Source organism: Scyliorhinus torazame, chromosome 5 (genome assembly GCF_047496885.1).
Source record: "Scyliorhinus torazame isolate Kashiwa2021f chromosome 5, sScyTor2.1, whole genome shotgun sequence".
NCBI lineage: Eukaryota > Metazoa > Chordata > Chondrichthyes > Carcharhiniformes > Scyliorhinidae > Scyliorhinus > Scyliorhinus torazame.
In genome coordinates, this window is record NC_092711.1 from 142,082,214 (window position 1) to 142,104,156 (window position 21,943).

The 21,943-nt window shown below is 46.2% G+C and overlaps 2 protein-coding genes and 1 long non-coding RNA gene across 3 annotated transcripts in view; 1 reads left to right on the plus strand and 2 right to left on the minus strand.

The window, feature by feature from the left end:
• LOC140417947 (uncharacterized) overlaps nucleotides 1-21,943 on the minus strand; it is a 106,815-nt gene that overhangs the window by 22,503 nt on the left and 62,369 nt on the right. The gene's annotated exons all lie outside the window — the stretch shown is intronic.
• LOC140419883 (uncharacterized) lies at nucleotides 6,349-14,744 on the minus strand. The gene is made up of 2 exons (XM_072503926.1): nucleotides 14,562-14,744; nucleotides 6,349-12,732 (listed from the first exon to the last, which is right to left on the minus strand). The coding sequence occupies exon 2, from the start codon at nucleotides 12,377-12,379 to the stop codon at nucleotides 11,456-11,458; it is 924 nt and encodes a 307-aa protein (XP_072360027.1). The 5' UTR covers nucleotides 12,380-12,732; nucleotides 14,562-14,744; the 3' UTR covers nucleotides 6,349-11,455.
• Nucleotides 14,793-19,445, plus strand: LOC140419887 (uncharacterized). The gene is made up of 2 exons (XR_011946063.1): nucleotides 14,793-15,732; nucleotides 19,078-19,445. It is a non-coding gene; the product is annotated as an uncharacterized lncRNA (long non-coding RNA).

The window sequence follows — 21,943 nt, forward strand, 5'->3', positions numbered from 1 at the left end:
AATTAGCCATTTGGCCCATCGAGAAGAACCCTTCAACCCGATTAAAAATCTGTCTTACTCCTCCCTAAATTTACTCACTGTCCCAGGTCCACCGCACTCTGGGGTAGTGAATTCCACAGATTCACAGCCCTTTGGGAGAAGCAGTTTCTCTTCAGCTCTGTTTTGAATTTGCGACCTCTTTGTTTCAATAATCTTTATTGTCACAAGTAGGCTTACATTAACACTGCAATGAAGTTACTCTGAAAAGCCCCTACGCTCCACATTTTGGCACCTCTGTGTGGGAAGGGATTTATTTCCTCATCCAACCGGCAGAGACACCAGCGAGTTTACACAGGGGAGAGGCCGGTTACCTGCTCCCAGCGTGAGAAGGGATTCACTCAGTTGATCAGCCTGCAGATACACCAGTGAACTCACACTGGGGGGGGGGGGGGGGGGGGAGGGGGGAGGTTGTTCACCTGCTCTCAGTGTGGGAAAGGATTCACTCGGTTCGATAACCTGCAGCCACACCAGCGAGTTCACTCTGGGGAGAGACCGTTCACCTGCTCCCAGTGTGGGAAGGGATTCACTCGCTTATCCCACCTGCAGACACACCAGTGCGTTCACACTGGTGAGAAGCCATTCACCTGTGCTCAGTGTGGGAAAACATTCACTTTGTTATCCAACCTGCGGGCACACCGTCGCGTTCACACTGGGGAGAAGCCATTCGCCTGCTCTCATTGTAGGAAGGGATTCACTCGGTTATCCAACCTACAGAGACACCAGCAAGTTCACACTGGGGAGAGGCCGTTCACCTGCTCTGAATGTGGGAAGGGATTCCGTGATTCATCGCAACTGCTGAGACACAAACAAGTTAACAAGTGATTACAGGGGTTGGATTCTGCTGTTAGTGTTGCTACTCTCAATTACATCCAGGACTGCATTTTGTTCATTCTGACAGTTGGTCAATGGGAATGGTTGGCGTGTTTCCTCTGCTGGACTGGCTGGTCTCACGACTTTGACTCCAGTGGGCTGACGCTCTTTGAGCCTTGTTGCGGATACCTGGTTTCAAATTTCATAAGGATCACAGATTGAAAGTTGGTTTGGAAGTTGGAAGCTGTTTCCTTCCCATTTCTGTTTGGATCCCCTTAAAACATGCCACCTTGCCATGGTGATGGGCAATGGAGGGTACATGGATCTTTTGTTTAATTTATCTCTGTGTTTCTCGCAGAAGAAAATTATCAAGCTATGGGGCAGGTTGTCTGACATGGACTGAGAAACAACATTAAATGGTGTGATGGGAGACAGGCAATAACTAATATTTCAGGGGATTAGTTAGCTCAGTTGGCTGGATGGCTGGTTTGTGATACTGAGCGACACCAACAGCGTGGGTTCTACTCCGTACCGGCTGAGGTCATCCATGAAGGCCCTGCCTCCTCAGCATTGCTCCTCATCTGAGGTGTGGTGACCCTCAGATTAAATCACCACCAGTCAGCTCTCTCTCTCTTTCTCACAAAGGGGGATGCTCTTATGGAATTCTGACAATGGTACCAGCCAGTAACAAGGTTAAGATAAGGGAGTTATGTATACTCAAGACCCAAGGACGGTCGATGAGGGGGTCTGGAAGGCATCATGAGTTCATGAGTAACCTCCTAGCTGTCCATGAGCTGATCACTCAGTTCCCTGCTGCCCAGTAACCACTTTCATTGGATCTACCAGTCAATGTGTGCAACCTATAATCATTGTGATTGGGTCGTGTCCGGCTGAGTTGGGCTGACTAACTATTTGAAATTGTATAAATGATGATGATTCCCTTTGTTCAGTGGAGAGGTATCTGCCTTTGCCCAGAGGCTTACTCCCCGCCGGCGTTACAACAATAAACTGTGATGTTTGAAGCAGACCTGAATGTCGAGGGATTCTTTTGGATTCATTCATGCGAACAGAAGCATAACCTACTTTTGTATTCAATTCCCCCACAATAAACAATAACATTCTATTAGCTTTCCTAATTACTTGCTGTACCTGTATACTCTCCTTTTGTGATTCATGCTCTTGGACATCCAGATCCCTCTGAATCTCAGAGCTCTGCAATCTCTCACCATTTCGATAAAAAGCTTTTTTATTGTTTCTGCCAACATGGAAAATTTCACATTTTCCCACGTTGTTCTCCATTTCCCAGATCTTTTCCCACTCACGTAACCTATCTATATCCCTTCGTAATCTCCTTATGTCCCCTTCACAATTTACTTACCTACCTACCTTTGCAACATTGGAACATGGGAGCAGGACTTGGCCATTCAGCCCATCGAGCCTGCTCCACCATTCAATACGATCATGGCTGATCAACCACTTCAATGCCTTTCCCCCCACACTATCCCCATATCCCTTTGTGTTATTGGTATTTAGATATCTGTCAGTCTCTGCTTTAAACACACTCAGTGACTGAGCTTGCACAGCCCTCTGGGGTACAGAATTCCAAAGATTCACAACCCTCTGAGTAAAGAAATGTCTCCTCCGAGACCAGTCCTAAGTGGCTTCCCCCTTATTTTGAAATTGTGTCCCCTGGTTCCAGACTCTCCAACCAGGGGAAACATCTCACCTGTACCCACCCTGTCTATTCCTTTATGGATTTTGTAGGTTTCATTGAGGTCACTTCTCATTTTTTGAAACTCTAGAGAACACAGGCCAGGTTTCCCCAATCTCTCCTCTAAGGGCAGTCCTGCCATCCCCGGAACAAGTCTGGTGAACCTTTGTTGCCCTTTCCCTCTGGCGACAAGGGCAGTAAAACTGCACACAGTCCTCCAGCTGCGGTCTGACCAAGGTTCTACACAACAGGTACATTCTGGACAGTCTCACGGCTTTGTGTTTATTTTATCCTGGATAGTATGGGGGAAGCAGTGGCCTAGTGGTATTGCCACTGGACGAGTAATCCAGAGACCCAGGAATTATTCTGGGGTTCGAATCCCACCAGGACAGATGGTGAAATTTGAATTCAATCAAAAATTGGAATTAAAAGTCTAATGAAGACCATGAAATCGTTGTTGATTGTTGTAAAAACCCATTTGTTTTACTAATGTCCTTTAGTGAAGGAAATCTGCCATCCTTACCCTGTCTGGCCCACACGTGACTCCAGAGCCACACAGATGTGGTTGACTCTTAACTGTCCCCCACTGTAATGACCGAGCAAGCCACTCAGTTCAAGGGCAATTATGAATGGGTAACAAATGCTGACCCAGCCAGTGATGCCTACATCCCAAGAAAATGTTTTATCAGGTGGATCTAAAATAAATACATTTGTCTCGGTTCCATTGAGTCTACAGCACAGGGCCAGGCCAGTCGGCTCAATTGGTCTCTGTCAGTATTTATGTTCCACATGAGCCTCCACCCACCCCTCTTCATCTCCCCCATCAACATATCCTTCTATTGCTTTTTCTCGTCAAGATACAGCTGTTCAGGCGTATTCATGCTATTCACCTCAACCATTCACTGTGGTAGCGAGTTCCAGATTCTCACCACCCACTGGATGAAGAGGTTTCACTTGAAATCCCTATTGGATTACTGAACCCCTGAAAATGGATTGAAAATGCACGCAGCATTTGACAGAGTTTGGATGAATTGTCAGCGCAGATGGGGCAGCGCGGTGGCGCAGTGGTTAGCAGTGCTGCCTCACGGCGCCGAGGTCCCAGGTTCAATCCTGGCTCTGGGTCACTGACATGTGGAGTTTGCACATTCTCTCCGTGTTTGCGTGGGTTTCACCCCCACAATTGAAAGATGTGCAGGCTAGGTGGATTGGCCACGCTAAATTGCCCTTTAATTGGAAAAAATGAATTGGGTACTCTAAATTTTAAAAAAAGAATTGTCAGCACGGATAGAGATAAATGTGTGTCCTGATAGACATTACAGAGACTTGTTTGAAAGGTGACCAAGGCTGGAATCTAAATGTTGAAGGGTATTTGACATATTGGAATGCATGAAGCTCGGAAAAGATGATGGGATTGCTCCTGTTCATTAAGGATTACATTAGTTCAGTACTGAGAGATCAACTTAGCCTGAAAGTTCAGGGTGTGGAATCAGCTTTGCTCAAGATAAGAACTAATAAGTTACAAGGTCTCTTGTGTGAGTAGTTAATGGGCCTCCTAACAGTAGTTACATTGTAGTTAGAGTATACAGGAAGTATTAAATAAGGCTTGTAATTAATGTACCACAATAATCATGGGTGACTTTAGGCATCAGTTAGGACGATGAGCCTGACGAATATTAATCATGAGGAAGTGACACCACTTGAGAAACTGACATCACACATCAGCAAGGTGACCGATATCCTTCAGAGACCAATCAGACATTGATCGTGCCCCATTTAACCAATCAGGGACTGATCATGGGCTGCTTGGGCCAATCAGAACCACAGGAAACGACCAGCCATGCGTAGAGGTAGGTACTAGAAAGGGTTAATGAGCTACAATTCTCTGGAGCTCGGTGCACAACACAACATGAAGAAAGAGGATAGACTTCAGTCAACAGAACAAGAGACAGCTCCACAGTCACCTGGAAGCTGAGAGCTGGTGATCCAGAGTGAACGGACTGATCCACTGCCTTTGTTAATTATTGTGATTTTGTACTTATTACAATTAACTTAATAAATTCTGTGACAATATTCTTGTACCTGGAATGGTCTGTAATTAGTCAGGAGCTGCAGGTAACTTTCACAACATAGTCTGAGTGTTACAATTCAAATTGGAGCCAAACCCAGACCTTACAATAGGATTGAATTTCACATTCTGTTTGGGTATCCTGCACTAAGAGTGATGGCTTTTGTAAAGTCCTTTTACAGGACATTAGAAGGGGAGGAGTTACAGACAGAAATTTCACACCAAACATCACATCAAGATGTGACAGAGTCACTCGATTCATGGCAGCTGAATATCATCGACCTTTGAATTTAGAATGAGAAATGTTTATCTGTCCTTCTGCTGAAAGAGATTTTTAAACATCACTCAGTGTACAGACACTGAGCCAGGCTCATCCGAGTGAGGCATCACTAAAAAAATCCATTTTATATTTTGCAGCTCACCCAAAGATGGAAATTTCAGCACACATTTCTCCATCTTGTATTTTTTAATGTTTTGTTTGCCCGTTAAATATTCTCGACCTCTGGACGTTTCATTACAGAACTCAGCTCGAAGACATCAAAACTTGTATCCGGCCTTGCCTGTGTGCCCCATTCGTCAATTCAACTTTGCAGCAGCTCAGTCCCAGCTTTGGAAACACCTTCATCTTTCTGTGAGGCCCCGGCCCCATTGACTGTGACAGGGTTCATACTGTCTCCCTGAGATTGTTGATGTAAAGTCACATCAGACCCACACTGCCCGATTTCCAATCCAATTTATTTAAAGGTCCGAGAAGCCTGGCTTTAACCTTAAATGTTGTTCTGATCCTGTCAGTAACATTGTTTTGGAACTCACTAGTACCACCACATAGGCAGTCATCAACATGCATCATAAAGATGCCCGAGAGTTTCCTGCCTTGTTACCAATAAAGCACGGCAGCTTCTGCCTTCAGGTAGGGACAACCCGACCTGGACAAAACTGATCTGAGAAGTACCATACACTCTGAAACATGGCTCAAAACATAGACAAACTTATTGAACTTTAAAGTCTTCCATCTACATCTGGCACCGTAGGAGGTTGTAGAAACACTGCCCTCTGGAGGTGATCCCCCAGCGCAAATGCAGCTTTTATGTTTCTTGACTTTAAGTTCCGAGAAAATGTCACAAAAAGGGCCAAAGAAATTTCAAAATTACCTTTCCCGCTGTGGGCGAGTCCACTCTGACCTCTTTCTCTCCTAAGACTTCTTCAAATTCCCGCGTCACTGACCTCACCTTGGCCTTATAAGTTCCATCTGGTTGGACCTTTTCTGTGCAGATCCATCGATGTGATGATGCTGGCTGACCCCTATCTGGGACCTCTGAACACATGCCAAACTCTGTCCAACTGCCTAACTCTTTCTGTTTCACCTCCCGTACGGCTTTATCCCCTCATATTTTGGCAGCTACAAAACCCTCTCGGTCACGGGGACTTCAACATCGCCCCCAAACATATCCTTGGTGTAAAACCGACAATTCCCTGCCTGAAATGTTCCAGTTATTGAAATTGCATTGAATGGATGTCAAAGAAACAGACCAGAAACAGCTCCCTGAGGTTCTGAGGAGTCCCCAGTGGTCAGTCAGACTGAACTAAACACGAGTGGTATAAAACAAACAATACTCACCCCGGTATCTGCTGTCCACGGGGACTTTCCTTTAATCAGAGCCGTCAGTGGATCCTGTTCCTGACACCAGGTTGTTTGGGGACAAATGTCACTCGGAGTCTAGAGTTGGGTAAAGTTTAGGAATCTTTATTACAAACATGCAGGGAATGCTTCAGCGAACCGAAGCATCTCAAGTAGTTACAATAACACACGTTTATACACAGTACAGGTGCTGCTGTTTTGTCCGTAAGTTAGTGGGAAAGTACAGGACGTAAAAGAAACAACTCGAAAACAGCTCACGTATTGGCTATAGTGACTTCATCTCTCACAAAACACATCTTGGAAAACAATAGCCAGACGAGTAATCCAGAGACCCAGGATAATGCAATAGTGATCCAGGTTCCACAGATAGTGGAATTTAAATTAATTAAAAATCTGGAATTAAAAGTCATTGATGACCATGAAAGCATTGTCGATAGTTGTAAATACCCAGTTGGTTTCTTTTACATCCACCTGTAGCGGGGGAATAACACTATTTACTCTCCAGGATAAAATAAATGTACTCCAGCCTTTGTGGATCATTCCAGTGGAAACATGCTCTCCCCCAGGCTCAAAGAGCATCAGCCCACTGGAAGCAAAGTCGTGAGACCGGCCAATCCAGCAGAAAGAAACCCTCCGACCCTCCCACTTCACCAAGTGTCAGAATGAAGAAAGTTTGATCTGATTAAATTTATTCATGTGCACCGAGGTACAGTGAAACGTATTGTTCTGCGTACAATATAGACAGATAATTTTATACATGAAAAAACATAGGACATATGATAAATACACAATATAAACACATAGACATCGGGTGAAGCATACGGAGTGTAGTGCTACTCAGTAGAGAAAATGTGTGGAGAGATCAGTTTAGTCCAAAAAAAGGGTCATTCAGGAGTCTGGTAACAGTGGGGAAGAAGCTGTTTAGAATCTGTTATTGCGAGATCTCAGACTTTGTAACCCCTGCCCAATGGAAGAGATTGGAAAAGAGAATAACCTTGGTGGGGGGGTCTTTGATTATGCTGCCCACTTTCCCAAAGCAGCGGGAGGTGTAGACAGAGTCAATGGATGGGAGGCGGGTTTGTGTTGTGTTCACAACTCTCTGTAGTTTCTTAGTCTTGGGCTGAGCAGTTGCCATACCAAGTTTCATGGGAGTGTCCCTTTAAGAAATGTTTTTGTCTTATCACATGGCTTCAGTGATGTCATTGTGTGGGTGGAGCTGGGCTGTGGCTCTGGGAGTTGGATTTACTTTCACTTTGGTTTGGGGCTGTTTTGTGGCTCTGAGATTTTTGCTTTCGCTTTCACATTTTTGGCTGCTGTACGCAGAAACAGGAGTATTTTGGCCTGTCTTGCGATCTTCATTTTAAAAGCTGTTTCCAGACTTGATAACTTGAAAAGAAATAATTGCTTTCTGGAAGGAATTCCAACCTGCTGTTTTGGAAAGGAAACAAGAGTGAGTGCTGTGTGCTGGGACATACCTTTGAAAAGGAGGTACTGGTTTATGGGATCTTGTTATTAAATTGGAACAGTTAAAGGGGGGAATTTATTAAGGGTTATACATAGATTACTGTAGCTGTGTGGGGTATTTATGTTTGTAAGTTATAAAAATGCTTACTGTGTGTGTTTATAAAAATGTTAACTAAATTCGTAGAATAAAGCTTGTTTTGATTAAAAGTGCTTAAGGCCTCTGTTGAATAACACCTGAAAGGCAGGCCCTGTGCTCATCGGAACCAAAATCAATAAACAATTGTAGGTCAGGTGAACTCCATGATATACTTTGGAGTTTTCTGAACCCTGGCCCATAACACAAGCTGTGATGCAGCCAGATAAGATGTTTTCTATGGTGCACCTGTAAAAGTTGGTGCACCTGTAATAATTGGTAAAAGTCAATGATAATCTTCATAATTGTCACAAGTAGGTTTACATTAACGCTGCAATGAAGTTACTGTGAAAATCCCCTAGTCGTCACACTCTCGCGCCTGTTTGGGTTCGCTGAGGGAGAATTCAGAATGTCCAATTCACCAAACAAGCACGTCCTTCGGGACTTGTGGGAGGAAACTGGAGCACCCGGAGGAAACCCACGCAGACACGGGGAGAACATGCATACTCTGCACAGACAATGACCCAAGCGGGAATCAAACCTGGGACGCTGGCGCTGTGAAGCAACAATGCTAACCACAGTGTTACCGTGCCGCCCATGTGGCAATCGGTGTGGACATGCTGAATTTCCTTAGTTTCCTAAGTATATGTTTCTTGGTCATAGCGTCGATGTGGGTGGACCAGGACAGAATGCTGGTGATGTGCACACCTCGGAATTTGAAGCTGCTAACCATCTCCACCTCAGCCCCATTAATGCAGACAGGGGTGTGTACGATACTTCGCTTCCTGAAGTCAATGACCAGCTCCTTAGTTTTGCTGACATTGAGGAAGAGATTGTTGTCATTACACCATGCCACTAGGTTCTCTATCTCCCTCCTGGACTCTGTCTCATCGTTGTTTGATATCCGACCCATGACGTCGTGCCATCAGCAAACTTGTAGATGGAGCGGGAGCAGATTTTGCCACACAGTCGTGTGTGTATAACGAGTGTAGTAGGGGGCCAAGTACGCAGCCTTGTGGGGCCCCGGTATAGAGGACTATCGTGGAGATGTTCGTGATCCGAACCACTACAGTTGTGTCATCAGCAAACATGTGGATGGATTTGGAGCCAAACTTTGCCATGCAGTCGTGTGTGTGTATAGGCAGTGCAGCCTTGCGGGGCTCCTGAATTGAGAACCATTGTGGAGGAGGTGTTGTTTATCTTTACTGATTGTGGTCTATGGGTCAGAAAGTCGAGGATCCAGTTGCAGAGGGAGGAGCCTAGTCCGAAGTTTTGGAGTTCTTATATGAGCTTGGCTGGGATTATGGTTTTTCATAGAATTTACAGTGCAGAAGGAGGCGATTCGGCCCATCGAGTCTGCACCGGCTCTTGGAATGAGCACCCTACCCAAGGTCAACACCGCCACCCCATTCCCATAACCCAGTAACCACACCCAACACCAAGGGCAATTTTGGACACTAAGGGCAATTTATCATGGCCAATCCACCTAACCTGCACATCTTTGGACTGTGGGAGGAAACCGGAGCACCCGGAGGAAACCCACGCACACACGGGGAGGATGTGCAGACTCCGCACAGACAGTGACCCAATCCGGGAATCGAACCTGGGACCCTGGAGCTGTGAAGCAATTGTGCTATCCACAATGCTACCGTGTTGCCCAACTTAATTAATGTATAGAAATGAAGGCTATTGTTTGTCTTTATAAAAAGCAATTGTGCTATCCACAAGGCTACCGTGCTGCCCCTGTTGAAGGCAGAGCTGTAGTCAATGAATAGGAGTCTGACGTAGGAGTCTGACGTAGGAGTCCTTGTTGTCGAGATGCTTCGGGGGTGAGTATAGGGCCAGGGAGATGGCATCTGCTGTGGACCGGTTGTGGCGGTATGCGAATTGCAGTGGATCAAGGAATGCTGCGAGTATGGAGTTGATGTGTCCAACATCTCGAAGCAATTCATAATGATCAATGTCAAGGCCACCGGATGATAGCCATTGAGGCACGTTGCCTGGTTCTTCTTCGGAACTGGTATGATGGTGGTCTTCTTGAAGCAGATGGGAACCTTGGAACGGAGGAGGGAGAGATTGAGGATGTCCGCAAACACACCTGCCAGTGGGTCAGCGCAGGATCTGGGTGCACGACCTGGGACAACCAATGAGAGTCCCAGTCGTTAGTCTGCGACTCTAGATTAGTTTGGTATTGTCACTTGGGAGTCCCTGTTGGCTTTGCGGAGGTCATATATAGATTTCTTGAATAGGTCAGGGTTGCCTGCCTTGAGCACCTTCAGTCGGGAGTGAATCTCCCAATTAAACCATGGATTCTGGTTGGGTAATGTACAGACTACCTTCTTTTGCACGCAATCTTCTACACATTTACTGATGAAGTCTGTGACGGTGCTGGCATACTCGTCTAGGTTGGCTGCGGAGTTAACATAGAACATACAGTGCAGAAGGAGGCCATTCGGCCCATCGAGTCTACATCGACCCACTTGAGCCCTCACTTCCACCCTATCCCTGTCACCCAATAACCCCTCCTAACCTTTTTTGGTCACAAAGGCAATTTATCATGGCCAATCCACCCAACCTGCAAGTCTTTAGACTGTGCGAGGAAACCGAAGCACCCGAGGAAACCCACGCAGAAACAGGGAGAACGTGCAGACTCTGCACAGACAGCGACCCAGCAGGGAACCAAACCTAGGACCCTGGCGCTGTGAAGTCATAGTGCTATCCACTTCTGCTACCGTGCTTCCCTTGTTCTTGAATATGGTCCAGTCCACTGACTCCAAGCAGTCGCGTAGGAGCTCTTCCGTTGCACCAACCTTCTTAAAAGGATTCTCCCGCTTAAATTTCTGCTTGTATGCCGGGAGAAGGAGCACCGTATTGTGGTCCGATTTTCCGAAGTGCAGTCAGGGGATGGATCATCAGACGCCCTCGATGTTTGTGTAGCAGTGGTCAAGGATGTTGGGGTCCCTGTCAGGACAGGAGATGTGTTGGTGGAATTTTGGCAGTACACTTGAGGTTGACCTGCTTAAAGTACCGTCCACGATGAACATGGCCGCCAGGTATTCTGCTTTATTGTTATTTATAGCGGTTACAATTCATCAAGCGCCTTCTTCACTTCTGCCTGGGGTGGGATGTAGACCGCCGTGATGATGGCCGAAGTGAACTCCGTGGAAGGTAGTCTGGACGGTACTTCACAGTCGGGTATTCCTGGTCCGGGCAGCAGTAGTTCACCAGGATCACCACGTCCGAGCACCAGGAGGAGTTGACGAGGAGGCAAATCCCTACACCCATTCCAGGTTCAGTCCTGGATGTGGTTAACAGCAGGAATAACAGCAGAATCTAACCTGTTATCATTTGTGAACCCTTTGGTGTCTCAGCCTGTTGAACGACTGAGTGAATCCCTCCTCACAGTGAGAGCAGGTGAATGGCTTCTTTCCAGTGTGAACTTGCTGGTGTCTCCGCAATGTGGATGATGTTTGAAATCTCTTTGTGCAGTGAGAGCAGCTGAACGGTCTCTCCTCAGTGTGAATGCGCTGGTGTTCCATCAGTACCTGAGAGCTTTTAAACCCACTCCCACAGTCGGAGCATTTAAAGGGTCTCTCATTGGTGTGAGTGACATTGTGGCTCAGCAAGTGATGACTGAGTGAAGCTTTTCCCAGTCGGAGAGGTGAACGGGCTCTCCCCAGTGTGACCTCGCTCGTGTTTCATCAGGTTGGATGAGGTTCTAAACTTCTTTGAGCAGTGAGAGCAGCTGAACGGTCTCTCCTCAGAGTGAACGCGCTGGTGGGACATCAGTAGCTGAGAGCTCTTGAAACCCCTCCTGCAGTCAGAGCATTTAAAGGGCCTGCTCTTGGTGTGAGTGACATTGTGTTTCCGCAGGGTGGATAATTGAGTGAATCCCATATCACACACAGAGCAGATGAACGGCTTCTCCCCTGTGTGAATTCGCTGGTGGTTCTGCAGGTGGGGTAACCGAGTGAATCCCTTATCACACACAGTGCAGATGAATGGCCTCTCCCCGGTGTGAACTCTCTGGTGTCTCTGCAGGCTGGGTAACTGAGTGAATCCCTTCTCACACACAGTGCAGGTGAACGGCCTCTCCCTGGTGTGAACTCGATGGTGTGTCTCCAGGTGGGATAACCGAATGAATCCCTTCCCACAGTCAGAGCAGGTGAAAGGCCTCTCCCCAGTGTGAACTCGTTCGTGTTTCCGCAGGTTGCCAATGTCAGTGAATCCCTTTTCACACTGAGAGCAGGTGAACGGTCTCTCTCCAGTGTGAACTCGTTCGTGTTTCTGCAGGTTGCTAATGTCAGTGAATCCCTTTTCACATTGAGAGCAGGTGAATGGTCTCTGCCCAGTGTGAACTCGTTCGTGTTTCCACAGGCTGCCAATGTCAGTGAATCCCTTTTCACACCGAGAGCAGGTGAACGGCCACTCTCCAGTGTGACTGCGTTGATGCCTTTCCAGCCCGTATGGGCCTTTGAATCCCTTCCCACAATCCTCACATTTCCATGGTTTCTCCATGGTCCGGGTGATCTTGCGCCTCACCGCGTTGGATGATCAGTTGAAGCCTCATCCACACACAGAACACCGATACAGTCTCTCCCTGTTGTGAATGGTGTATTATTTTTTCAGGCTGGGTCACTGGTTAAAGCTCTTTCCACAGTCAGTGCTCTGTAACAGTCTCACACGGGTGTGTGTCTCAGTGCTTTTCCAGACACACTGATGATTAAAATCTCTTGAAGCAGACAGAATAGACAAACATTTCTCCTTCTAGAGTCAGAGGCTGATGATCCCACGAATTGAGTGACTCAGTCAGTTCTTGACGTGATATTTAGTTTGGGATATTGCCCTCGAACTCCTCTTGTTCGAACTTCCTGTAAACAGATTTTACAATAGTAATCATTGTCAGTACAGGATAGAAATTCAGAACAGACAATTCTAGTTTCTAGCGAACATTCTTTCCTCTCTCTTTCCCTGAAATGCTCTAATTCTCCATCCCACACTCTCTCCCTCCATTCTCACTCTGCTGTATCTAATATTGCCCCTCCCAATTCTCCTGAAGGTGATCAACAACTCTAAACTCACTAAAACCTGTACAAGAGTAGAGAATCTCCATATAAGTACATTTACTGATTAGAGATAGGGAAATTCTGAGGAAGAATTGTATTTAGTCATGGAGTGGTCATGACAGGGAACTCACTGCCCACAAGAGTTGTGGAAGTCCAGATGATCAATAATTTAAAATAAAATAGGATAGTCACTTGAAGAAAATAAACTTGCAGGGGAACAGGGATATCGAGGGGGAATGGGACTCACTGGATTGCTGTACAGAGAGTCAGCATTGACTTGAGTTACCAAATGGATTCTGTCAGTGCTGCAATGACTGTATGACTGGAAATATATAATGTAGGTACAGTACTATATTACAAAACTAGAACTAATAATACATGTATTTTATTACAGCACCATCAATAATATCTATAATACATACTATATAACAACACTGGACATATCTCTGTCCGATATTAAATATTTTAAAATTAATTTATGGGATGTGGACAATGCTGGTCAGGCCAGCATTTATTGCCTATCCCCAGTTGCTCTTCCGAAGTAGTGGTGAGTTGCCTTCTTGAACTGCTGCAGTCCTTGAGGTGTAGGTACATCCCCTGTGCTGTTTTTAAAAAAAAAATGTTTTTTATAAATTTAAAGGACCCAATTCATTTTTTTCCAATTAAGGGGCAATTTAGCATGGCCAATCCACCTACCCTGCACATCTTTGGGTTGTGGGGGCGAAACCCACGCAAACACAGCGAGAGTGTGCAAACTACACATGGACAGTGACCCAGAGCTGGGATTGAGCCTGGGACCTCGGCGCCGTGAGGCAGCAGCGCTAACCACTGCTCCACCATGCTGTCCTACATCCCCTGTGCTGTTAGGGAGGAAATTCCAGGATGTTGGGCCCCAGGGACAGTGAAGGAACGGCAATATATTGCCAAGTCAGGGTGGTGTGCAACTTGGAAGCGAACCTCCAGGTGGTGGGGTTCCCAGGTATCTGCTGCTCTTGTCCTTCTAGATGGTAGTGGTTGTAGGTTTGGAAGGTGCTGTCTGAGGAACCTTTATGAGTTACTCCAGTTTAGCTAGGGCTCCTTGATGCCATACTCAGTCAAATGCTGCCTTGATGTCAAGGGCAGTCACTCTCACCTCACTTCTGGCATTCAGCTATTTCGTCCAAGTTTCAACTAAGGCTGTAATGAGGTCAGGAGCTGAGTGACCCTGGCGGAACCCAAACTGAGCATCCAGGAGCATGTTATTGCAGAATAAGTGCCACTTAATAGGATCTTTGATGACTCCTTCCATCACTTTGCTGATGATGGAGAGTATTCCGACAGGGAAATAATTGGCTGAGTTGGATTTGGCCTGTTTACTGACCCCTTAAATGTCAGCCATCTCCTGGAGAAACCAGTCCTTTAATTATGAAAATTAGGAAAGAGACCATCCTTTTAGCCAAATAAATGTGTCAAGCTGAGGGAACAAAGGATGTCAATGTCTTTAAGAGAGAGAGAGAGAGACCTGGGCCAAGCTTTGCAGAGTCTGCACCCTCCCTGTATTTACTTCCTTTCCCTCCAGTTGCTGCAAGTGACCAATTAAAGATCAGAATGAGATAAGAAATGGAAAGGGGAAGAAAAGAAAGTGTTTTACTCACAGATGTTGCAGACAGGAGGAAGGTACAGTCTGTGTGAAGCTCAAGCTCACTCAGGGTTGGAGGAACAACAGCTTTGCTCGGCAGAAACTTCCATGTCCAACTTCCGGATTGAGACAATGGGGGAGCTCTGATTGGCGGAGGGGCAGAGTCTTTCCGGTCCTCCAAGTCTTACCATTGGTCAACTCCTGAGAGGTAAGGACAGCGGAAGTGAGCTCACTACGCATGCGTAGCTTCCCCTCTCCCTGAGAAATGCGCAGTCCCGGGTCTGGGGGTGGGGAGATCACCGACGGCCGGAACTGTCAGCCGGTTGCCTGGAAACCGTCTCGAGGAAGTGTTGGGGGAGAGGAAACAGAGGGTGGGGGCGAATGTGCTCTAAAGCAGTGACGTCACCGCGGAGCGGATGGATTCCTATTGGCTGATTTAGAGGATGAGTTCCTTTGTGATGTCACAATGTGGAGGTTGAACAATGGGTTTCAGACGAAAACTTCCTCCTCTGGGCAACATCTGGGGGCAAATCAATGTCTCCCCCTTTCAGAAGTTCATGAGATATAGGAGCAGAATTAGGCCATTTGGCCCATCGAGTTTGCTCTGCCATTCCATCATGGCTGATCTCATCCTGGCCTTATCTCCACCGTCCTGAAAATTCTTCAGAACCCTTCAACCCGATTAAAAATCTGTCTAACTCCTCCCTAAATTTACTCACTGTCCCAGCTCCACCACACTCTGGGGTAATGAATTCCACATATTCACAGCCCTTGGGAGAAGCAGTTTTTCCTCAACTCTGTTTTGAATAGGGCAGCATTGTGGCCCAGTGGTTAGCACTGCTGTCTACGGCACTGAGAACCTGGGTTCGATTCCGGCCCGGGTCACTGTGTGGAATTTGCACTTTCTCCCCATGTCTGCGTAGGTTTCACCCCCACAACCCAAAGATGTACAGAGCAGGTGGATTGGTCACACTAAATTGCCCCTTAATTGGAATTTTAAAAAAATTGTTTTAAATTGCAACTGTTTTGAATTTGCTACCGCTTTTCGTAAGACGATTGCCTCTCGTTCTGGAATGCCCCACAAGAGGCAGCAGCCGCTCCAAGCCTACTTTATCTTTCCATTTCTTTTCTCATTCTGAGGGGTCATTGGTAACTTGCAGCAACTGAAGAGAAAGGAAGTGAATCTGGTCAGTATGTTCCACACATTTTGACTTCAGTAAGATAGACATATTTATATCTGGCAGTCTGCATGTAGAATTTCAGGCCTCTCCAAGATGGGAAGCAGTGAGCAGGGATCTGTCAGTCAGCCTGAATCAGCACCTTCAGAGAATTAAGACCATAAGACATAGAAGCGGAAGTAAGGCCATTCGGCCCATCGAGTCCACTCCACCATTCAATCATGGCTGATTTCAACTCCATTTACCCGCTCTCTCTCCATAGCCCTTAATTCCTCGAGAAATCAAGAATTTATCATCTTCTGTCTTAAAGACACTCAACGTCCCGGCCTCCACCGCCCTCTGTGGCAATGAATTCCACAGACCCACCACTCTCTGGCTGAAGAAATTTCTCCTCATCTCTGTTCTAAAGTGACTCCCTTTTATTCTAAGGCTGTGCCCCCGGGTCCTAGTCTCCCCTGCTAATGGAAACAACTTCCCTACATCCACCCTATCTAAGCCATTCATTATCTTGTAAGTTTCTATTAGGTCTCCCCTCAACCTCCTAAACTCCAATGAATATAATCCCAGGATCCTCACACGTTCATCGTATGTTAGGCCTACCATTCCTGGGATCATCCGTGTGAATCTCCGCTGGACCCGCTCCAGTGCCAGTATGTCCTTCCTGAGGTGTGGGGCCCAAAATTGCTCACAGTATTCTAAATGGGGCCTAACTAATGCTTTATAAAGCTTCAGAAGTACATCCCTGCTTTTATATTCCAAGCCTCTTGAGATGAATGACAACATTGCATTTGCTTTCTTAATTACAGACTCAACCTGCAAGTTTACCTTTAGAGAATCCTGGACTAGGACTCCCAAGTCCCTTTGCACTTCAGCATTATGAATTTTGTCACCGTTTAGAAAATAGTCCATGCCTCTATTCTTTTTTCCAAAGTGCAAGACCTCGCACTTGCCCACGTTGAATTTCATCAGCCATTTCTTGGACCACTCTCCTAAACTGTCTAAATCTTTCTGCAGCCTCCCCACCTCCTCCATACTACCTGCCCCCCCACCTATCTTTGTATCATCGGCAAACTTAGCCAGAATGCCCCCAGTCCCGTCATCTAGATCGTTAATATATAAAGAGAACAGCTGTGGCCCCAACACTGAACCCTGCGGGACACCACTCGTCACCGGTTGCCACTCCGAAAAAGAACCTTTTATCCCAACTCTCTGCCTTCTGCCTGACAGCCAATCGTCAATCCATGTTAGTACCTTGCCTCGAATACCATGGGCCCTTATTTTACTCAGCAGTCTCCCGTGAGGCACCTTATCAAAGGCCTTTTGGAAGTCAAGATAGATAACATCCATTGGCTCGCCTTGGTCTAACCTGTTTGTTATCTCTTCAAAGAACTCGAACAGGTTTGTCAGGCACGACCTCCCCTTACTAAATCCATGCTGACTTGTCCTAATCTGACCCTGCACTTCCAAGAATTTAGAAATCTCATCCTTAACTATGGATTCTAGAATCTTGCCAACAACCGAGGTTAGGCTAATTGGCCTATAATTTTCCATCTTTTTCCTTGTTCCCTTCTTGAACAAAGGGGTTACAACAGCGATTTTCCAATCCTCTGGGACTTTCCCTGACTCCAGTGACTTTTGAAAGATCATAACTAACGCCTCCACTATTTCTTCAGCTATCTCCTTTAGAACTCTAGGATGTAGTCCATCTGGGCCCGGAGATTTATCAATTTTTAGACCTCTTAGTTTCTCTAGCACTTTCTACCATATGGCTACCATATTCAACTCTACCCCGACTCTCCGGAATTGTTGGGATATTACTCATGTCTTCTACTGTGAAGACTGACGCAAAGTACTTATTTAGTTCCTCAGCTATTTCCTTGTCTCCCATCACAAAATTACCAGCGTCATTTTGGAGCGGCCCAATGTCAACTTTTGCCTCCCGTTTGTTTTTAACGTATTTAAAGAAACTTTTACTATCATTCCTAATGTTACTGGCTAGCCTACCTTCATATTTGATCCTCTCTTTCCTTATTTCTCTCTTTGTTATCCTCTGTTTGTTTTTGTAGCCTTCCCAATCTTCTGACTTCCCACTACTCTTTGCCGCATTATAGGCTTTCTCTTTTGCTTTGATGCATTGCCTAACTTCATTTGTCAGCCATGGCTGCCTAATCCTCCCTCTGATAACCTTTCTTTTCTTTGGGATGAACCTCTGTACTGTGTCATCAATTACTCCCAGAAACTCCTGCCATTGCTGTTCTACTGTCTTTCCCACTAGGCTCTGCTCCCAGTCGATTTTCGTCAGTTCCTCCCTCATGCCCCTGTAGTTACCTTTATTTAACTGTAACACCTTTACATCTGATTCTACCTTCTTTCTTTTAAATTGGAGATTGAATTCTACCATATTATGATCACTGCCTCCTAAGTGCTCCCTTACTTTAAGATCTTTAATCAAGTCTGGCTCATTACATAACACTAAGTCCAGAATGGCCTGTTCCCTCGTGGGCTCCATCACAAGCTGTTCCAAAAAGCCCTCCTGTAAACATTCAATGAATTCCCTTTCCTTGGGTCCACTGGCAGCATTATTTACCCAGTCCACCTGCATATTGAAGTCCCCCATGATCACTGTGACCTTGCCTTTCTGACATGCACTTTCTATTTCGTGGTGCATTTTGTGCCCCCGGTCCTGGCCACTGTTAGGAGGCCTGTACATAACTCCCATTATGTTTTTTTTGCCTTTGTGGTTCCTCAAATCTACCCACACAGACTCCACATCATCTGACCCTATGTCGTTTAGTGCTATTGATTAATTTCATTCCTAATTAACAAGGCAACCCCGCCCCCTCTGCCCACCTCCCTGTCTTTTCGATAGGTTGTGAATCCCTGGATGTTTAAATGCCAGTCCTGAACCCCCTGCAACCACGTCTCTGTGATGCCTACCACATCACACCTGCCAGTCACAATCTGGGCCACAAGCTCATCTACCTTGTTCCGTACACTGCGCGCATTTAAATATAGCACCTTTCATTCTCTATTGACCGTCCCTTTTTGTTTTCTTAGTGTGGTGGACCTTGGTTTACTGAGCCTTTCCATACACTGTGTCATATTTTGTGGGATGGGGACTATCATAACCTCTCCTGAGTTTTGTCTTTTTGTGCTTTTTTGTATTCCTAAGCAGCTACGCTTCCCACTGATTACTTCACCTCTTGGTTCCCTGACTTTCCCTTTCCCCCCCAATCTTTAGTTTAAAGTCCTATTAAGAGGATGAATATTACAGAGTGAGAATGGAGGGAGAGTGTGTTGGATGGAAACTAGAATTGCCTGTTCTCAATTTCCATTTGTAAATTCCTTTTACAGGATATTAGATGAAGACTTGCAGAAAAAAACCGAACGACACTTCAGGATTTGGAAGAGTCACTTGGCTTATCGGGACCTGAATATCATCAGGAGAACCATCACTGCAAAAGACACTTCTGGGGTGAAGGTTTGCCTGTCAGGCAAAGGAACAGAATGGAAGTAAACACAGGAACGAAGAATCACATTGGGCTGGTTCCAGGAGAATTGAGTGACAACTTCAGCGATGTAACCATGGAGTGTGATTTTTGATTGTGTTAAAAGTAAAAGGGCATCATTCTGTTTATAGTTTAAGGGATACGTTCCCTATAAAAATAGTGTTTAGGCATTGTTGTTTCTAGTTTGTTGCAGTAAAAGTCATAAAACCTGAAGTTTTTGTCTTATGACTCATTAATTTGTTCACTGGGGTTAGAATTTATCTTTTAAAATTCCTGATCTTTTCAGAGATCTTACACAATTGGTTTTGAGTCACAAGTTTCAACTTCCCATTTAAGCCTCAGGCAACTTGCTGTCTCTCTGTTGCTCATGTCAATGACAGCCTAGTAACAGAGCTGAGGGCTGGAGATGCTGTGACCCCTTGTCGGAACTGGAATCAGTAGAAAGAAGAACCGTCGTTTCTGGTTGAGCTTTGTGTTAACTGTCTGACCATGATGACCATATATAAATAGCTAACCAGGTAATCTATTGTGATGAGGGTTTAGAAACAGACCCTGGGTCGACGAGTTCACTGAAGCTGTGGGTTGTCAGCTGTACAGTGAAACCAGGCATCCAACAGCCACAGAGACCTCTAATATTGGACACTGGGTTTAACCCTGTTCTGTATTAAACAGGCCTATCTGATACTGGGGTGATATAGTTAATCTGACCCTTAATTCATTCAATTCCAAAAGTGAATAACATTGATTCAAGTACAGTGACTACCTTGGCAATCTGTCAATAAAGTGGTGTCAGTTCATGCAGATCCGTGTCTGAACTCAATTCCATTACTTATTTTTGTTACTTACTGGACTATTTCTCTCTTTTCTCTCCTCTCGCTCCAGCCTCTCTCTGCCTCTGGTGTTCCTCTCTCTCTCTGGTGCCTCTCATTCCCTCTGCTACCTCCTCTCCCTCTGTCACTCTCACCTGCCTCTCACTCTCTGTTATTAGTGCTTAGGAAGGCAGGTGGGACAGTTTCCTTTGATAGCCGAGGGCCAAGAATATAAGAACAGGGAGAGTGTGTTGGAACTGCATTAAACACCAGTTAGACCACAGCCGGAGCACTGCAGACAGTTCTGGTCACCACATTACAGGAAGGATGCGATTACACTAGAGGCACAGTAAAGGAGATTTATTTATTTATTTTTATTAATTTGGAGTGCCCAATTAATTTTTTCCAATTAAGGTTTTTTTTTTTAATAAACATTTTATTGAGATATTTCTTTGTCATTGTAACAGCAACAAAATCAACAATGTACATAACAAGGAAAATATTAACATAGTACAAATACTGCCTCCCACACCCACAGGTCCTACAATTACTTACCTCCCTAATCTACGCGAGCCTAACTCCCCTTCCCTTCTGCTGACGATTAATTCTCTGCGAGGAAGTCGACGAATGGTTGCCATCTCCGGGCGAACCCTAACAGAGACCCTCTCATGGCGACCTTAATTTTCTCCAGGCAGAGAAAGCCAGCCATGTCCGAAAGCCAGGTCTCCAATTTTGGGGGCTTTGAGTCCCTTCATGCTAGTAATAGGTGCCTCCGGGCTACCAGGGAAGCAAAGACCAGAACGTCCGCCTCTTTCTCCTCCTGGATTCCCGGATTCTGCGACACCCCAAGAATCGCCACCTCTGGACTCATTGCCACCCTCGTATTTAATACCGTGGATATGGCATCGGCAAACCCCTGCCAAAACCCCCAGTTTTGGGTATGCCCAGAACATATGGACATGGTTCATTGGAAAACAAATAGGAATCTCGGGAGGACCATCATTTTTACCAACTGCACCCTACCCGCCAGAGACAACGGGAGCGCATCCCATCTCCGGAAATCCTCCTTCATCTGTTCCACCAACCGGGCCTTGTTCAATTTATGAAGCCTGCCTCAATTCCTCACCACCTGAATACCCAAGTACCTAAAACTGCCCCCTACCACTCTAAACGGCAGTTCCCCCAGTCGCCTCACCTGACCCCTCGCCTGGACCACAAACATCTCGCTCTTCCCCATATTAAGCTTGTACCCTGAAAACCGGCCGAATTCCCCTAAAATTCCCATAATTTCTTCCATCCCCTCCTCTGGGTCTGAGATATACAACAGTCGAGCGTGGTGGCTACCACATAGGTCGTCCGCATACAGCGAGACTCGGTCCCCAACCCCTCCGGACCAACCTCTTCCAGCCCCTTGAGGCCCTCCGAGCAATTGCCAGCGGCTCTATCCCCCGCACAAACAGCAGTGGGGAGAGGAGACATCCCTGTCCCCCGGTGCAGTGTGAAATAGTCCTAAGTCGTCCTGTTTGTCCGTACACTTGCAACCAGAGCCCGGTACACCATCCTAACCCAGTCAACAAAGCCCCTTCCAACCCTGAACCACTCCAGCACCTCCCATAAGTAATCCCACTCGACTCGGTCAAAGGCTTTTTCCATCGCGACCACCACTTCAACTTCCCTACCTTCCGGGGGCACCATGATCACGTTTAGCAGCCTTCTTACATTGGCCCCTAGCTGCCTGCCCTTAACGAACCCAGTCTGATCCTCCACTATAACGTCCGGTACACAGACCTCAATCCTGGAGGACAAAATTCTGGCCAGAAGTTTGGCATCTACGTTCAGCAAGGAAATCGGCTTGTAAGACCCACATAGCCCCGGGTCCTTGTCCCTTTTCAGAATGAGCGA

Bases quoted from the DNA above. Each gene is read 5' to 3' on its own strand.
- LOC140419883 (XM_072503926.1), bottom strand. From the start codon at position 12,379: ATGGAGAAACCATGGAAATGTGAGGATTGTGGGAAGGGATTCAAAGGC.